The sequence below is a fragment of the Peromyscus maniculatus genome, chromosome 4, assembly GCF_049852395.1.
Source record: "Peromyscus maniculatus bairdii isolate BWxNUB_F1_BW_parent chromosome 4, HU_Pman_BW_mat_3.1, whole genome shotgun sequence".
Taxonomy (NCBI): domain Eukaryota; kingdom Metazoa; phylum Chordata; class Mammalia; order Rodentia; family Cricetidae; genus Peromyscus; species Peromyscus maniculatus.
Genome location: NC_134855.1, coordinates 53,890,265 through 53,907,922, shown reverse-complemented (window position 1 = coordinate 53,907,922; position 17,658 = coordinate 53,890,265). Strand labels below are relative to the sequence as shown.

Sequence of the window (17,658 nt, the reverse complement as noted above, 5' to 3'; positions counted from 1 at the left end):
ATCCTCCCATGCGGTAAAAGCTCTGGTCCAGCAGCCCTCAGATCGAATGGTGTGCAGACCAGTTGTCTCCCTCAACCCCGCAACCCTGCTGCCTGGTTCATGGATGGGAACAGCTTCCTCCAAGAAAGAGAACGGAGGACTGGAGCAGCCGTCACCACCGAATCGGAGATAGTTTGGACCTCACCACTGCCACCTGGAACATCGGCCCAAAAGGCAGAGCTGATCGCGCTGACCCAGGCCCTCCGGATGGCGGAAGCCCGGAGGACCAGGAACTAACAAAGAAAATGGGGGCGAAATAAAGCCCCGAGCGACACGCTTACATCATAGATGGACAGAGGCCTTGCCTACCAAGAAAAAAAGACCACTAACGTGGTAACCAAAAAACTCCTAGATGACATCTTTCCCAGGTATGGAATACCCCAGATATTGGGGTCAGACAATGGGCCCGCCTTCGTCTCCCAGGTAAGTCAGGAGGTGGCCAGGCTACGGGGGATCGATTGGAAACTTCATTGTGCATACAGCCCCCAGAGCTCAGGACAGGTAGAACGTGCAAATAAAACCATTAAGGAGACTTTAACCAAATTAACGCTTGCAACTGGCACTAGAGATTGGGTGCTCCTACTCCCCCTAGCCCTTTACCGAGCCCGGAACACTCCTGGGCCTCATGGCCTAACCCCGTTCGAGATCATGTATGGGGCTCCCCCACCAATTGTAAATTTCCTTTACTCTGATATCTCCTCTTTTGCCACTAGCCCTCCAATTGATGCAAAAGACGGTGCAAAAACCCCTGCCTGCCGGGAGCAACTGAACCGCCCGGTGATACCTCACCCATTCAAGATTGGGGACTCTGTCTAGGTCCGACGCCATCAATCCAGGAACCTAGAGCCGAGGTTGACGGGACAGCGGCTTGGGTCCACACGTCACATGTAAAGACTGCCAAGGAACCCGACGAAGCTGAGGGCACCGAGACATCTAGTTCAACGCTCTCCAAACCCACTAAAGATAAGACTCACCCGGGGGTCCCCTTGATCCCCCTAATAGTCCTCCTGACATAAGGAGGGACATCACCAGAGAGCCTGTTTCCCTGACGCTGGCCCTGTTACTGGAAAAAAATTACCATAAACAAAATAGCTGCTGGGGTAGATACAGGGACTGCAGCCCTTATGGAGACCGGCCAATTCAGACAGCTCCAAGTAGCCATGCTCAACAAAAATGATTTAAAAGATAGTTCCAAAGGTCACCGTGGTTTATGACCCTTGTCTCCACCATTATGGGCCCCCTAATCGTCCTCCTGCTCATTTTATTGTTTGGGTCATACATCCTCAACAGATTGGTGCAATTCATCAAGGATAAGGTTTCTGTTGCCCAGGCTTTGATCCTAACCAAACAATATCAGAGGCTCAGACAGTCAGAGATAGAGCTAACCCCTTATTCTCCATCCTAAAATGAAAGATTTCATTTGGTACAAAAGAAAATGGGGGAATGAAAGACCCCCGCTCCATTATGAGGATATGGGGCGTTGGGCCGATGTTATGCCCCCCCCAATAACTTGGCCTTAGAAACGCCATTCTGCAGGAATCAGAAAAACAGGAGTTCACAGCCATAGCCAGCTACCCGGCCTTGACAGAGATAGCTATGGCCAGCCTTGAGAGAGATAACTGTGGTCAGCAGCCTTGGGAGTAAGACAGTTGATATTTTATGGCGGGCCCCTGGCCTTGAGGAATAAGCAGCTGGCCTGGACAAGGCCAAATCAGCCACACACATATGACCCCAAGTTCACCCTGGCCTTCTTTGAAACAACCAATAGGGACCCTGTAACTATGCTTCTCGCTTCTGTAACCGCGCCTCTGCCCCTGGGATCCCATAAAAAGTCCCCCTTGCCCTAGGAAAGCGCGCAAGTCCTCCAAGAGACTTCGCCCCAGGTACCTGGTCTAAATAAACCCTCTTGCTTTTGCATCTGATCTGTGGTTTCGGTGTGTTCCTTGGGTTTGGGGTCTCTCCCGGAGAAAGATCTCAGCCGGGGGTCTTTCAAGCTAAGGCCTTCTCTGAAGACACAAATGAAATTAATTTCATGATGGATATACAGCTGTAAATGCTCCTCTCGCCTCACAAAAGGTTACTTAACGCAGCTGTCTCCTCTGGAGAGTCTGGCTTCTGCGGTAGGACTTTCCTCCGCTGACCCAGCTGCAAAAACATCTGTAATGCTCCAGGAGCTGACACCTGCTCGCTTTAATACCCTTTGATTTTTAGAAGTGCCCCTAGGGTTCCACTGGCCAGAGAGCATCACAGTGACTTTCTGAGACCAAACTGAAGCTGGGCCACAGTCAGAGGGCTCATGTCTGAAGCTGACTGATAGAGTGGGCCCGAGCACCAGCATGTGTCAAACAGAAAGCTCAACGCTGTGTATCCAGAAATGAGGGGACATCATCTTCCCTGTCTTCAAGGACCCTAGGGCCTTGTCAGCTGGGGGGAAATATCATGGTAAATAATCACGCTCAGTTGTAAGATGCAAAATTCTGCAGAAGGCAAACACGGGACAGAGGGGCACCCCGCTCCTCTCACCTCATCAGACCTTGATTAAGAAGTGATAACCCAGAAATAAACCCTTACAATTATGATCCACTGATGTCAACACTACTTTCAAGACAATTTGGTGGGGAAAATGGTCTTTTCAGCAAATAGTCCATGGCTAAGTGGCTATTCACAAGTATAAAGAATTGAAGTCCTGGCCCTTATTCCTTGTTTTTTTTTTAATTAATTTTTTTTCATTTTATATACCAACCACTGTTTCCCCTCCCTCCTCTTTTCTCATCCTCCCTCCCTCCTTTCCCCATCCCACTCCCTAGTCTACTCCTCATAGAGGGTAAGGCCTCCCTTGGGTAGTCAACACAGGCTGGCATACCAAGTTGGGGAAGGACTAAGCCCCTCACCCCTCATCAAGGCTGAGTAAGGCATCCCACCATAAGGAATGGGCTCTAAAATAGCCAGTTCATGTACCCAGGACAGGTCCTGGTCCCGTTGCCAGGGGCCCCACAAACAGATCAAGTCAGTTATGTATACAGTGTTCTGCCTGCCTGCATGCCTGCAGGCCAGAAGAGGGCGCCAGATCTCATTACAGATGGTTGTGAGTCACCATGTGGTTGCTAGGAATTGAACTCAGGACCTCTTAACCACTGAGCCATTTCTCCAACCCCTGGTCCTTCCTCTTAGCGTACCCACAAGTAAGCTCATATTATTGAATAGATCTAGCTAAAACTGCTAGATCTGTCTAAAAGCTAAGACAATAAAACTCTTCAAAGAAGTTAGAGGTCTAAATCTTTTTGAGTTTGATTCAGCTATGCTATATTAGATATGATACTAGAAATACAAGAGACAAAAGACAAAAAGGCCAGAGATGCTGGCTTGTATTTCACCAAAAATAAACTGGACTTTATCAAAACATCAAGTATGTCTGCACCAAAGGATACTATAAGGAAAACAAAGAGACAATCTACAGAATAAGAGAAATTATTTACAAATTGTACATCTGATATGGGCCTTGTAGTTAGAACATTAGAATAACTCCTATAACAATAAGAGACAATGCAGTTAAAAACTGGAAAAGGGCCTCTACATAAGCATGTCACTTAGGAACGCACTCGTGAACAAACTCATAGCCAGTAGACACGCAAGAAGATTGCTAAAATCTTTAACCATCACGAATATGCAAATTGCAGTCATGGTGAGGTACCACTTCACACATGCTAACAGGGCTATCATTAAAAAGACAGACAATACAAACATTGGTAAGTCTTCAGAGAAGCCAGGACATAAGGAGATGCGGGAAGGAATGTTAACTAGTGCTCTATTTTGAAAATCCAGTCTGGAATCCTCAAAAAGTTAGACATAGGGCTGGCGAGAAAGTTCAGCAGGCAAAGTACTTACTGTACAAACCCGGCAACCTGAGTTATATCCCTGGATCCCACGGTGAAAGGAGAGAGCCAACTCCCAAGAGTTGTCCTCTGGCCCCTACATATATGTCATGGCATCATCATCATCATCATCATCAATGTAAAAAAATAAAGTTTAATATAAAATGTTCAACATAGAGTTACCATATAACCCATTCACTTCTAGGTTTATCCACAAAGGAAATAAAAACACCCATACAAAAACTTGCACACAACTGTTCACAATAGCATTACTCATAACAACCAAAAAGTGTCAATGACTCAAATGTCCATCAACTGATAAATTAATACACAAAATGTTATAAATCTCTGCATTGAAATATAATATGACAAAAAATGAGTAAATGAAGGGTTGATACTTGCTACCTAGATATACCTTTAAAATCCTGCTACACGAGAGAAGCCCACCCTAAAAGACCATGCATGTATGACTCCATGTGAATGAATTGTGGAACAGGCAAACCTGTACAGATAGGGATAAATCACTGCTTGCATAAGGCTGGAAGCTTGCAAGAAGGTAGAGCTGCTATTGTTAACACGGATTTTAAAATTAAGTGTGGTGGTAATTGTATAGTTCTGTGTGTATACTGAAATTTCTTGAATTTTTAAAAGAGTGTTTCTATACAATATCCATCAGAAGCAGAGAAACCAGATAAATAACTTGAGTAAAAAAAAGAACTATAGAGAAAACGAATCAGACTGCTGTGGTTTGGGTGTGGTCTGAGTCCGGAGGTTTCATGTGCTAAGACTTATCCCCAATGTGAATATTGAGAGCATGGAAATTCAGTCCCACTCTGATGGGAGAGGCATGGCCTTTGGAGGCTATTAGGACTAAATAAGTTCACTAGTGGGGAGCCCCATGATCAAATTAGTGTGGATTATAGGAAGCAGAGAGGCACCAGAAGACATAAACACTGGGGTGAAGAAAGGATGAATCCCTGCCACCCCCATCCAACAAAGACAAGTACCTAGTAACCTACTAACCACAGAACCTTACCAAAAAGCACATGATTGCCAAACTAGCACCCAACCCTTAAAATCATCATAAAATAATTTATGTTTAATAAACGGGAAAAAAGAAAAGAAAATTGCTGTTAAGGATCTTTTCCAATCTCTGACATCTTCTTGCTACAAAAATAGAAGGCTGCATTATTTTTGTGGCAGTGAGATGTATCTCCTTCTCCTTGACTTGTACTCAGTTCCCAGTGACCCGGCGACTTGATTTAGTAACAATTACCTGGACCTGCAGACAGAGTTTGGCCCCAAGGAGTTGAATGCCATAAAGTTCAAATAAATTCACTTACAAATCTCATAAGATGTGAAAATACTTTATTTCCTATCGTAGATAAAGGAGAAGAAGCTATGTGTAAGGATTGTGGTTTGTGAAATATTCATTTGATAAAATCTGAAGCGTTACTTGACAAAGTGACTGTAAAATACTCCAGTGAACAAAAGCAAGATTTCTACTTCTTTGTTCTAGGCTATCTTTGACCGGAACCGGAAAGATGAACTGCCTCGGTTGCAACTGGAGTGGATTGATAGCATCTGCATGCCTTTGTATCAGGTACTGCTGACTTGTGTCTGTGTGTCCTGCCTGAGGTGAAGGAGAGCATGGATAAAGTTTGTTCAGAAACATTTGAAGTTAGAGACACTTGCAGGATACGAACTGTAATCTTGCTTCAAACTTTTGACCCAAGAGCTGGTGCTTCGAAGATGGGGACCCCAGTTCTCTACCACTGTCTGAAATGTAATCTCCATAGCCTCACCTTCCTTGTCTGTAAACCAGGGATTATAATATCTGTCTCTGCATTCACCAAATAGCACCCCCATGAAACACAAGGATGCAACCATAGTCAATACCATCTGTCTCTAAAGCAGCTCAAAGGCCGAATAACTAAGGAAAAATCCCATATACATTAAAGTATTGAAGGCTTAGAGAAGTCTAGTGAGAAAGAAGCATACTTAGCCTTGATTAAGTCTGAGTTTCTCAATTAGAAATTTTTTTGCTTTTCATTTTTATTAGTACTATGTGAAATACCAGAGTTTCATCGAACACACCTTTCTGCTCTAACCCCAGGGTCTGGGCCACTGGGCTTTGTATGGGAAGCATCTTCCATCTTTAAAATCTGCCTCCTTCTTTAAGCAAACATAACTGTGCCAAGCAGTGAATCTTGAGTGATACCACTAATGAGTTCTTGCTTCGCTGCCTGGTGCAGAGGCTGCCTGGGGCAAGGAGACATGTGTCAACTTTGAATGGGTCACATTCCGCTTTTTGAGTTCTGATCAGGGCCAACATCCATTTGCAGTAACAGTTTAGTATACGTTGGCTTTTAATTCTACAGCTAAACATTTGCTCTCATATGTAAACCCGGCAAGTTCTTTACCCCCGACCTAGCTCAATCAGTCTGAGCACGATTCCTACTTCAAAGTGAGATGCACGCAGAGAAAGCGAGACCTCTTTAGTTTCCCATTCTCTGCTACTCCATTAAGAACACAGGATTGTTTTTTAAGGACTTCACAACCATTAAGGCTCCAACTTATCCACCACTTCATTTTCAGTACTGTTGGGAGCTACAGAGACCTGTCGCAGTCCCCTGAAAGCAAACAAATTAGAATATTGTCTTCAAGACAGAAATGTAATTCTAATAACCACAAATGATGAAAGTAAACTCCCTTGTTGTTCCATATAATTCATTAAATGCCCAATATCATAAAATCAATCAGATACAGTTTTAAACTAATCTAAAATCAATTGTTATGGTTACAAATGACTATAATATTCTCCCATCTAATAATGAAAGATTGGACCAGAAACATTGAGAATGATATAGTTTAGTGTAAAGGGGATCCTAACTCTCTTTTCTTCCTGTCTGCTCCCCCACCCTCGATGCTCACTGAGCAGGCTCCCACGTAGAGCCCAACCATGCTGGACCAGGTGCCTTTTGCTTGGCTGACTTGCCTTTGGTTGCCCACATTGAATTGTGGTTTAGTGTTACTCAGTTCCCTGTGCATAGGTATTAATGGGATGGCTACGTTACTCTTTTAATTAATAAATTCCTCTGACTGGAAGGAAGTAAACTCAACTAACTCCACGTGCTGCTAAGGGTCTGCTTGCGGCTCCCACACTGCGTCTGTCATCTACTGCTCATCCGCAGTTCTTTGAGCTTATCATGTCCTCGCTACTAAGTACTTTGAAATCTTCAGGTTAAAAAGGAAGTTACTTGAAGTTATCAGAAAAGATTCGTGTTGACGATTGAGGGAGTAATATTCCCACAGCACATGATAGAGCATCCTGATTGTGTGTGTGTGTGTGTGTGTGTGTGTGTGTGTGTGTGTGTGTGTGTGTGTGTTCCTTACTCATCTTAGAGGTTAGAAACGCCTGCTATTTTCAGAAAGTGGAACACACAGACCAAGTGACGCACCTACACATTTAATTTGTGTCCTTCTCAGCCTTGACCTTTGCTTCAGTGTGGAGGCTTTCCAATGGCCTGATTCAACAGCCGATGGAAAGTTCTCCAACTGATTTGTCTCTGTCCAAAGCCACACCACCCCAAAGGAGAACATGGAGAACATTGCTCATAAGGCTGATGCTCTCCGTTCACTGCTGCTGCCTTCCCAGGCAACAGCCAATGGAAAGCTTGCTCTCTTGGTTTCTTGTCACCACTCCATTTTTTATTTCACAATTTCAGTCGTAAATTTTTTATAAGACTTTGAAACCAACCCTTCAAAGAGCCATCAAACTGAAAGTACAGCCAGTGTTGGAAGAGCCCTCTCAGCATCTCTGCCATGGTCTGTCTGTGACGGGGGCTTCCCACAGTTCAGTGGACAATCTCACACCAGCTGATGGTGTTCCCAAAATGAAATGGAGTCAGTCACTGGGCAGGAATTGCAGCCATTGGAAAGACAACAATCTCAAGGAAGTAACAAGAAAAGTCACTAAGATGACCCTGGACCCTAAGGCCAAGTGTTTGGGATGAGTAGGCTTGCTGCAGAAAGGCCATGAGGGTTTTGAACTTAGAAATGCAATCATGAGGTTCGGAAAAGACAGGTGACAAGTGCGGTAGTGGCTGACAACAGAGATCCCTACTGGCATGGTCTAGAGTGATGTCTGAAATACAAAGCAGAAGAATCTAGTGTGGTCTTGCTAAGATGGCTGGGGGGCACAGCAAAAGTGCAAAGAACAGTACTCACAAGACACATAATGGACATCCCCTCGAATGGCAAAATCACGGGCTCCAAGATAGTAGACGTGGACGGCAAGAGAATTGTGTAGAGCCCAAGCAAAGAGACTGTGGTGGGAAGGACTGAGATGTCCTCTATGGGGAGCATGGAGCACGGAGTGATGGAGGCTGGAGAGGCTGGAGGCTGCTCTGTATAATGCTAGGGGAGTTGGAGGAGGAGGGTGGCCATGCAGAGGGGCAGGAGATACCAGTACGGCTTAAGTGCGGCTGCTTGACTCCACTGACTTTCACTGGGTAATCGGTTTTATCTTTGTGACTTTCGAAGGCTTCTTCTTATTAAACATCCTGATTGAGCAAGCCCTTTCCGCTTGTGCCCTTGTTGTTGAGTTCAGCTCTCCTCCAAGCAAAGGGGAAAGACTGTTGCTTCTCAAGTGCCTGAAGAGGCCCTGGTGGGAACCCACACCAGTACATTCTGATGGCCATTCCTTGAAAAAAATCAGAAGTCTTGTCCACGGGACAGTGTTCACCCTCAGGCCACCCGTGACTAGGTAGGAGAAAAACAAGGAGGAATTCTCACTCTGAAATCTACTCGTAAGAAAACTACTGAAGTAATAAATAACTGGGCAAAAGTGGCTGACGGGAAATATAAGAAAACATAAGGGGTGTACCTTAGTGGTAGGGTGGTTGATTAATTATATAATTAAATGCATGTATGTAAATAAAGCCCCCAAACCGTAGCATGTGGACCCTGTGCGTCCTATGAATGAATCTGGCCATTTCTATCTGAAATGAAGATCAGATATGTGTGGCTGTTTCAGCTCTCACTGCAGGCCAGGTGGGAGGGCACAGTGGGGACCAACCCCAGCTCCCTACGGTTACATATGAGATGTGACATGACTGTCTACATATGTTTATCTTTGAAATCTTAGGGTTCCAAACTTTTGGAAAGAAGACAAAGAGAGGGGTGGGGGAGAGAAGGGGACAGCAGCCAGGCAGAAGTCATGATTTATCTGTCTGTGACAGCATTTTAATCAGGAAACATACAGGAGGCCCAGAGCAGGCGGGGAGCATCAAAGCGTGGTCCCCAGGAGAAGTGTAAAGCCCTGGTTAGTTAGCTCTGTCCTAGCAGGATGTCTTGGAGGAATACATTGACATCTGATTCCAGAGCTTTCTGCTGTCTTTGCATCCTGCTGGGGAGCCATTAGCCTGCTGCTCAACATCTTTGGAAGAAAAAAAAAAAAAAAGTAAGAAAGAAGAAAGGGAAAAAAAGACACTATCAAAGTTTGGAGTCACTGCTGAGGCAGCCTTAGGGATAAACAGAACCCTCCTGTGGCCGCCTCATTCTGAGCTGCTGTTCGCAGAAGCACACGAAGTTTCTGCCCCATGTTTTAGTTCTCAACTTGAACCTCAGCATACCTAAGAATGGCAATGACGCACAGAGGCGCGATCAATCCGTTTGTTAAAAAGTGACAGCTTTTTCGAGGTAATCAGATTTCCATCTCATCCCCATCGTTTGATCTGGGGGCTGGACTTCCTCCCTGACACTGGAATTCAACCCCCAGCACCTTGTAAACCAGCCATGGCCATGCACACAACTATAATCCTAGAGTCCCGCACTAGGGAGATGGAGGCAGGAGGACCAGAGCTTAAGGGTGGCCTCTGCTACGTAGTGAGTTCAAGGCCAGCCGGGGCTATGTGAGACCTTGTCTCAAAAAACAGTGTCAGAAGTCCCACAACAGACAATGAGCTTGAAATTTCATTTTATTTATGTATTTATTTTAACTTTGGTTGTAATGATTGTCGTGGAACATAGAGTCCTCCTGGCAGAGCTATCAGTGTGCTCTCTAAGAAGAATGAGGAGGAAAAGTCTTCAAAATGTATTTGAGGAATGGAAAGGTAGGTCAGCAGTTTAGAGCACTCACTGTCTGCTCTCTCAGAGGACCTGGGTTCAACTCCCAGCACCCACATGATGGCTCACAACCATCTGTAACTCCAGGTCCAAGGGATCCAACACCCTCTTCTGACCTTCAAGGGAACCAGGCACTCGTGTGGTACATACACACACATGCAGGCAAACACCCATTGTCCTAGTGAGAGACACAATTTGGGGAGGAAAAGGTATATTTCAGCTTATGGTTCCACATCTCAGCCCATCACTGAGGGAAGTCAGGGCAGGAACTCGAGCAAGACAGGAACCTGGAGGGAGGAACTGATGCCGAGGTCATGGGGGAACACTGTTTACTGGCTTGGTCCTCATGGCTTGCTCAGCCTGCTCTCTTATAGCGCCGAGGACCACCAGCCCAGGAATGGCGCCGCCCACAATGGGCAGGGCCCTGCCACATCACCATCAATCAAGAAAATGCACAACAGTCTTGCCCACAGGTGGGGACATTTTTTCAACTGGGTTCCCTCTTTCCAAGTGACTCTAGCCTGTGTGAAGTTGACATAAAACTAGCCAGCACACCCATACACATAAAATAAAAAATTTTAAAGAATAAAATATAGTATAATATACTTGACATTGTGGAGGCTTCAAGTTAGAAACCAATAAACTAGAAAAGAGGTTATAAAAGACAGCCTCTCTAGATCCTGAGGAAAGTCTGTAAAAACAACTCGGTGTGCCCTGATGCTTCATGACTCCGGTCTGATTTTATTTTTAAGAAAAAAATCTAATGAGCTGTGGAGTCTGTTCTTCGAAAGCCTGCAAAGGCTGAATGTGGGACGAGAAAACATTTCCATGGGATATTTTGAAAACTGCAAAGGAGAAAGGGAGGGATCGGTTCCTGCATGACATTTAGTAGTCTAGTGAATGAAAAGGAGATGGTTGGGGCAGGTTTCTTACTTGTCCTACAAAGGCGAACATGCATGGTACAGCATCACACCGACTCAGAAGTAAAATAAACAGTCTTCAAGAAGAGAGAGCAGAGAGCGGGGTGACGGGCGTGGACATGATTCCACTTGTTCAGGCTCTGAAGTCCGCAGGCCTTGTGACCTGCAGCCTCTGTCCCCATCCTACCCCACCAGTCCCCTGGTCAGTTCTAGTCTCTGGTTCTTTGGGCATTTCCTGAGTCCCTCCAGGGCTCAGGGCTACTTCCCTGTCATCCTACTGTCCACAACGACCTACTAAGTCCTTCAGATATGTTGCTGTAGGATAATTCTGTCCCTTTTCTGGATTACTCTTGACATCCCAGAGACAGGCCCTCTTCCCTTCCAGAGAGAAGCCACCAAAGAAGGTGCCACCAAGGTTGTGGCATCTCATCTCCCTCCTCCAGTACGCTCCTCCCGCCTCTCTACCTACTTCTCTTTCTCTTGTTTTCTCTCTTCTCCTTCCCTAGTACACACAGTAGAAAACTGTCAAGTGTCCTCTTGCTTGTCTGATGGGCTCTGTCCTCTTGTGAACGCCCGCTCACACAGAGCTGGCAGGCAGGCGTTCTCCAAGCTGAGACAGTTGATGTCTCTGAACCACTGTTTACCTGAAAGATAAATTATCAGGTATGTTTCTACATGAGGAGCCAAGGCATCATGACTCAGAGTGGAAATGCCTTGTTTCCTACCTTCAAGATACTCTCCTTGACACATATACGACACCTGATTCTAAGTGCTAAGAGCAAATCCCGCTCCCCTCCCAAACAACCCCTATGATCTCAGCCAAACAGGGATGAGAAGGCAATGCAAACATTCAAAAGGATGTTTCCATGAACTCTCAGAAGCCGCTCTGCTCTGAGTTATATCTCCTAAGCTTTGCTACAGCGATGGAGATGGGAGCAGGCATGTGGAAAATGGAGGTGAGGGGAAGGAGAGGAGAGGAACAGGATGGAGGGGATATGGAGAAGGAAAGAAGAAAGGCAGGCAGGCAGGGAGGGAGGCAGGCAGGGAGGAGGAAGGGAAGCCACTTGATTCTATGTCCATACAAGGCTTGGGATTGTCTACTTAAATTACTCTTCCGTTCCTCTAGAGAGTATACTTTTAGTACTGTTTACCTCATGACTATTTGTTTACTGGTTTCAGATGAAAGGGGAAGAAAGGGACAAAGAGAGGGAGGGAGAAGGGATAGGGGAGGAAATCAAGGTGTGTGGACTCTTGGCTGGGATAAGAAATTATTGCTTTCCTGCACTGAAGTACTTGAAACTTTATGCAGTTTAGTGATGGGCCACCATCACCGGAGCTTAGGGGAGGTGAGCGCAGGTAAAGGGGAAGCATTCTGGCTCCATTTGTGACACACAGAACCCTCTGCAATGAGTGCCCCAAAGGTCTCCCAAGAATATCCAAGAAGGCTAGGAGATCCTTGGCTGTAGTGATTTACAGAGTTACAAGCTTGTAAATATTGAATATGGCTCGGGACGCATTGCCTCATCCTAGCAAATGTGTGCCGTAAGGGATGGGCGCTCAGCTCTCAGTGACACTGCAGACCAGCAGGTGACTCTGTTGGAGGGAGTCTAAAATGAAGCTACAGGTTTCTGCTGGACTGGATTTCAAAAGAAACTTGTGACTAGAGGCCCCACAAAGGCTGGATGTCCCTATGCACACGTTGTAAGCAAACATTGAGTACTGTGTTCACCATAGGATGGGGTTTAAGCTAGGGTTTTTGGTGTGTCTTTACATATATACATTATCATGCCTAACTTTTTTTTTTTTTTTTTTTTTTTTTGGTTTTTTTGAGACAAGGTTTCTCTGTATAGCTTTGCGCCTTTCCTGGGATTCACTTGGTAGTCCAGGCTGGCCTCGAACTCACAGAGATCCGCCTGGCTCTGCCTCCCGAGTGCTGGGATTAAAGGCGTGTGCCACCACCACCCGGCCAATCATGCCTTACTCTTGAGGGGAGACTTCACTCTGGATCCTAGAAGTGTCTCGTCATCTGAATTTTGCGGACGAGATGAAACTCACAGGAGCTGGTGGGCTTAAATGAAGCAGTGGATGGAGGCAGGGGCAGATCCTCCAAACCGAGTACCTGGGCCGTGCTGTGCCCACGCCTTGCTGTGCCCACCGCTATCCTAAGGGTGCCAAAGGTGACCCCACCTTTCTCAGCAGTGTAAACAGAACTGTGGATCCTTCAGAGGGAGGATGCAGGGTCCCCAGGATATCAGGTTCTGTTTATCTGCTTACATCGACCAACTATGACAAGGTGTCCTTGATGTAACTCTTTCACCTGTAAAATGGGCTATTGTCCCCAGTTAAAGATAGCACACTGACCTTAAAAGTTTCTGTCATCTTTCTGAGAATCCCATTCCTTTTACAAGAAGGGGATGTGTTTTTAAAATGTGAGATCCCTTAGGTAACAGTAGGAGGCTGGAGTCATTTTGAGGAGCTTGACAGAAAGTCCTGGATTGCTGTCAACATTATCAATGTTAAGGGCTCTGTTTGCAAGGTCTCAAAGGGGAATGAGAAGGATAAATAAACAGAGCCCTTTTGCAAACGCCTAAAACATGGAAGCTAACCAATGGGAGAAACAAAAGCCGCATTCTCCTCCTCCAGTATTCACAAGTGAAAGCAACTCCTGCTCCCCAGGCCCAGGCACACCACGGTTTCTGCTCTGACTGCTTAACACAAAGTTCAAAACAGGAGGTCCACCTTCCTACATAATAATTTTCCTTTGTCCTTCGATGGCTGCCCTGGTCGGTTTTCATTGTCAACTTGACACAACCTGGAGTCCCCTGGGAAGAGGGACCCTCAGTTGAAGAATTATTTGTCATATTGGCCTGGGCCATGTCTGCAAGAGACTGTCTTGACTGACAGTGAGAAGGCCCTGCCCACTGCAAATGGCACCATCCCTAGGAAGGCAGGTCTGGGCTGTATAAGAAAGCCAGATGACCTGAGAGCATGGTGACACACACCTTTAATCCTAGCACTCTAGCTAGAGCTGAGGCAGGTGAATCTCGGTGAGTTCCAAGACAGCCTGGTCTACAGAGCAAGTTCCAAACCAGCCAAGGCTACACAGTCAGACCCTGTCTCAAAAAGAAAAGAAAAGAAAAAGAAGGGGAGGGAGGAAAGGAGGGAGGGAGAGAGAGAGAGAGAGAGAGAGAGAGAGAGAGAGAGAGAGAGAGAGAGAGAGAGAGAGAAAGGAAGAAATCCAGTTGTATAAAGGCCAGCGAGTAAGACGACAATAGCATCTCTCTGTGATTTCTGCTTCCCTCGGTGATGGACTGTGACAGGGAGCCGTACACCGTATAAACCCTTTCCTACCCAAGCTGCTTTTGGTCGGAGCACCTATCACAGCAACCCTCGTTCAATATTTCACAGATTACCTAGTGCAAAGTGCGAATCTCTCTAGGAAACATGAACAGAGAAGGCACCCTCAAATACTGGAAAGCGGAAAAGAGGCAACATTTCAGAGTGGCTGGGAACGGACAGCAAGGAAAGCCAGCTGATCTGCCCTTCAGAAGGAGATCCTGCACGGCTTGGGATGAAGAGAAACCAGTACAGCCATGAGCGATGCCCGAGGGCTACTGTGATAATGCACAGCGGAGCGGGTGGCTACAAACAACGGACTTACCCATCCACGTCTGCAGAGGCTGGAGTCAAGGACACAGCAGGCTGAGTTCCTTCTGGGGCTGTGAGGGAGGAACTTTCTAGGCCTTTCTCCTGACTTCTGGAAGTCGCTTGCGATCTTGGCCCTTTGTGGCTTGTGGACATACCACTCTTTACAAAGGCAGAGGTCTTCACCTGCCCTTACTGTAAAAACAATGGGGGGGGGCAGCTCAGTTGGAAAAGTTTGATCTGGGGGTTCAATACCCGTATGATGGAAGGAGAGAACCAATTCCCACAAATTGCAGACCTCTTTACACACACACACACACACACACACACACACACACACACACACATGCACGCACGCACGCACGCACGCACGCACGCACCATCATCATCTCACACATTCACACAATAAATCAATGTTAAAAATACATTAGGAGAGCAGGAGAGATGGCTCAGCGGTTAAGAGCACTTGCTGCTCTTCCAGAGGACCCAGGTTGGTTCCCAGCACCCACATGGCTGCCCACAATCACCCATAACTCCAGTTCCAGAGAATCCAACACTATCTTTTGACCTCCTGAGGCTCCTACACCTACATGGTGCACAAACATCTACACATAACGTCAATAAATAGAGGGTAAATTAAAAAATAAGACACCAGCCATTGGATAGTGGGCCTATCAAAGACTATTAGGGTCCAGCCTCTAATAGTCTTTTCCCAGGGTTTCCAGAAGAGATGCTACCAATGGCGAGAAACAATCGGAGGGAATGAATCTTTTTTTTTTTTTTTTTTTTTTTTTTTGGTTTTTTGAGACAGGGTTTCTCTGTGTAGCTTTGCGCCTTTCCTGGAACTCACTTGGTAGCCCAGGCTGGCCTCGAACTCACAGAGATCCGCCTGGCTCTGCCTCCCGAGTGCTGGGATTAAAGGCGAGCGCCACCACCGCCCGGCTGGGAATGAATCTTAATACACCAAGCTCTTTAGTCCATTCACTTTATTCTTCTGATACAAAATTCTATCTACACAGCTTCAATTCTGTCCTCACACTTAGCTCCTCTCTGTCCCTTCTCCTGTCCTCTCCTAGTTCTAAATAGGTTCTTTCCATCTCATCCTCATCTTCATCTTTGTTCCTCCTTGTTCCTTCCCGGGAACTGGTCTAAAACCTTACAAGCAGTCAGGCTTTTTCAATACAATACAATGCAAGGCTTTCAAGGTTCTCACAAGAGCAGTGATAGTCAGCTTCATTTGCAACCCAAACGGGGAGTGAATAAAGGAGGTGGGGGTCAAAGAAGGGCTGGAATAAATCAGAAAGGGAATTTATGTGCTCAAAATATATTCTTAGAAGTGATTAGATGAAGCATTATGAGTTTATCATAAACATGCTCAAACTACAGTCTTAGAGGTGGTTAGGTAAATGAGTCTATGAGTCACAAAAATAACACTGCCTTATTTTCTAAGTCACCATTTTCTGGCAGGGTGGGGGAAGAGTACTCAATAGCTAGGTGGCTTGTGTCACAGCTTGAAGCACCTGATATGAAAAAACCCTTTTGTTCTAAGTAAGTTGCTCAAGGATGCCACTTGGACTGTAAGAGAAAGCTTAATTTGCACAAGAAACAAATCTATGTACCTAACATCTGTCTGGCCTAGACGGTGTCTCCGTATGGGTGTTTACCTTAATTCAGGAGACTAGCGGGTAGTCTGACCGGCTATTCTGTCTGCCACTTATCCTTGGATGCTTTGTCTGGAGCTGGCCCTGGGTTTGTGTGCTTGCTAAAGGAGATAATTGCAGAAGGCAGACATCTGATTCTAATGCTAAAAAGGAGCAGAAAGCCTGGAAGCAGGAAGCTTTGCCTGTCTGCATGACTATATTAAAATACCTTAATTGTATATGCCCAAGGAATGATCAATCCACACTGTTTCAAAGTTCTTGGGGAAGCTATGAGAGCACACTTGAAATTCATAGCAGAAAACAGCTGATATATTAAAAGCCAAACAACACCAAATACTCCTTGAGACTTGGCTTCCTCTGGAAGAATTCCTTGATTCTTCCAGGTAATGGCTTTGCCATAGTCAGCTGAATTCTTACTTCATATTCCCGAGGCCTGTAACAACAGCCCACTCTAATCCTATATTATCTTGATAGCATCTTCAGAGACCCTATTTCCACATCTGGTTACATCCATGAGTACTAGGGCATAGGACCTCAGTGTATGGTACCCTTGGGGAGGGCACCATGCTTTTTTGCGCAACTCTTGAGGCATGAGCCTAGAAACATGAAAGAAGACTAGATGTTGATAACTGAGGTCTCGGGAATCTGCCTGCTAGCCAGGTAAGTAGACTCTATAATGCTGCCAACTTGGGGGATCAGAGAGCCCTTCTCCCAGAGCACTGATGTGGGGAACCCACAGCTGGAACATCTGTAGAATGGCTGGCTGGACTCCCACATCCATCTCCCTGTTTGTACCTACAAAGCAGGAAAGTCATACCCTGCTGTGGGATGTCAGAACAGCCAGAGGGGAGACATCTGCAGACACTTGCACAGGGGCTCTCAAGAGTCAGATCCCTGCAGGGTGCCCTTAAAATAAAGCCCACCCGCCATCTACCAGCACAGCTCTCCAGCCCCCTCCCTGCATTCCCTTAGGGCCAGCCTTGGGGGCTGCTCTCAGTCAGTTGTCCTTAAGCCTGTGCTGAGAAGAGCCACAGGAGAGTTGAGGAAAAGCTCCAGGACAAAAGAAGAGACACGGGGAAAGGAAACAAAACAACTTAAAAGAACAAACTCCAAGCCAAAAGGGTAAAAAACTTGTTACAAGATGACCCGGGTTTCCCCCTTTCTACTCCATCTTAGTTTCCACATCATGAGTTCTATTTCATCTGGGTCCACTATGTTAGCGGCATCTTCGCTGTCCCACTCAGACCCTTGGCATGCTCAGGAGCCTGTCCCATCCCCCGCTGCCCCATATAACCCCTGTCCTTCAGTCCCTCCCTCCTCACCACTAAAGGGAAAAGAGTCTAGACACGAAGGACCTGTAACCCTCAATCCTGCCGTGAGTGGCACCTGCCA

At 46.1% G+C, this 17,658-nt stretch overlaps 1 protein-coding gene across 4 annotated transcripts in view; it reads left to right on the top strand.

Annotated features, from left to right (window-relative positions):
• Pde11a (phosphodiesterase 11A) overlaps positions 1 to 17,658 on the top strand; it is a 364,881-nt gene that overhangs the window by 324,766 nt on the left and 22,457 nt on the right. For 2 of the 4 annotated variants that reach the window (XM_006972471.4, XM_042275494.2), the window contains exon 19: positions 5,431 to 5,514. In XM_006972471.4, the coding sequence (XP_006972533.2) occupies positions 5,431 to 5,514 (84 nt within the window). Of the gene's footprint in view, positions 1 to 20; positions 463 to 752; positions 1,962 to 5,430; positions 5,515 to 17,658 lie in introns of those variants that run through there. The other 2 variants (XR_013050535.1, XM_076569730.1) reach the window with 2 other exon arrangements.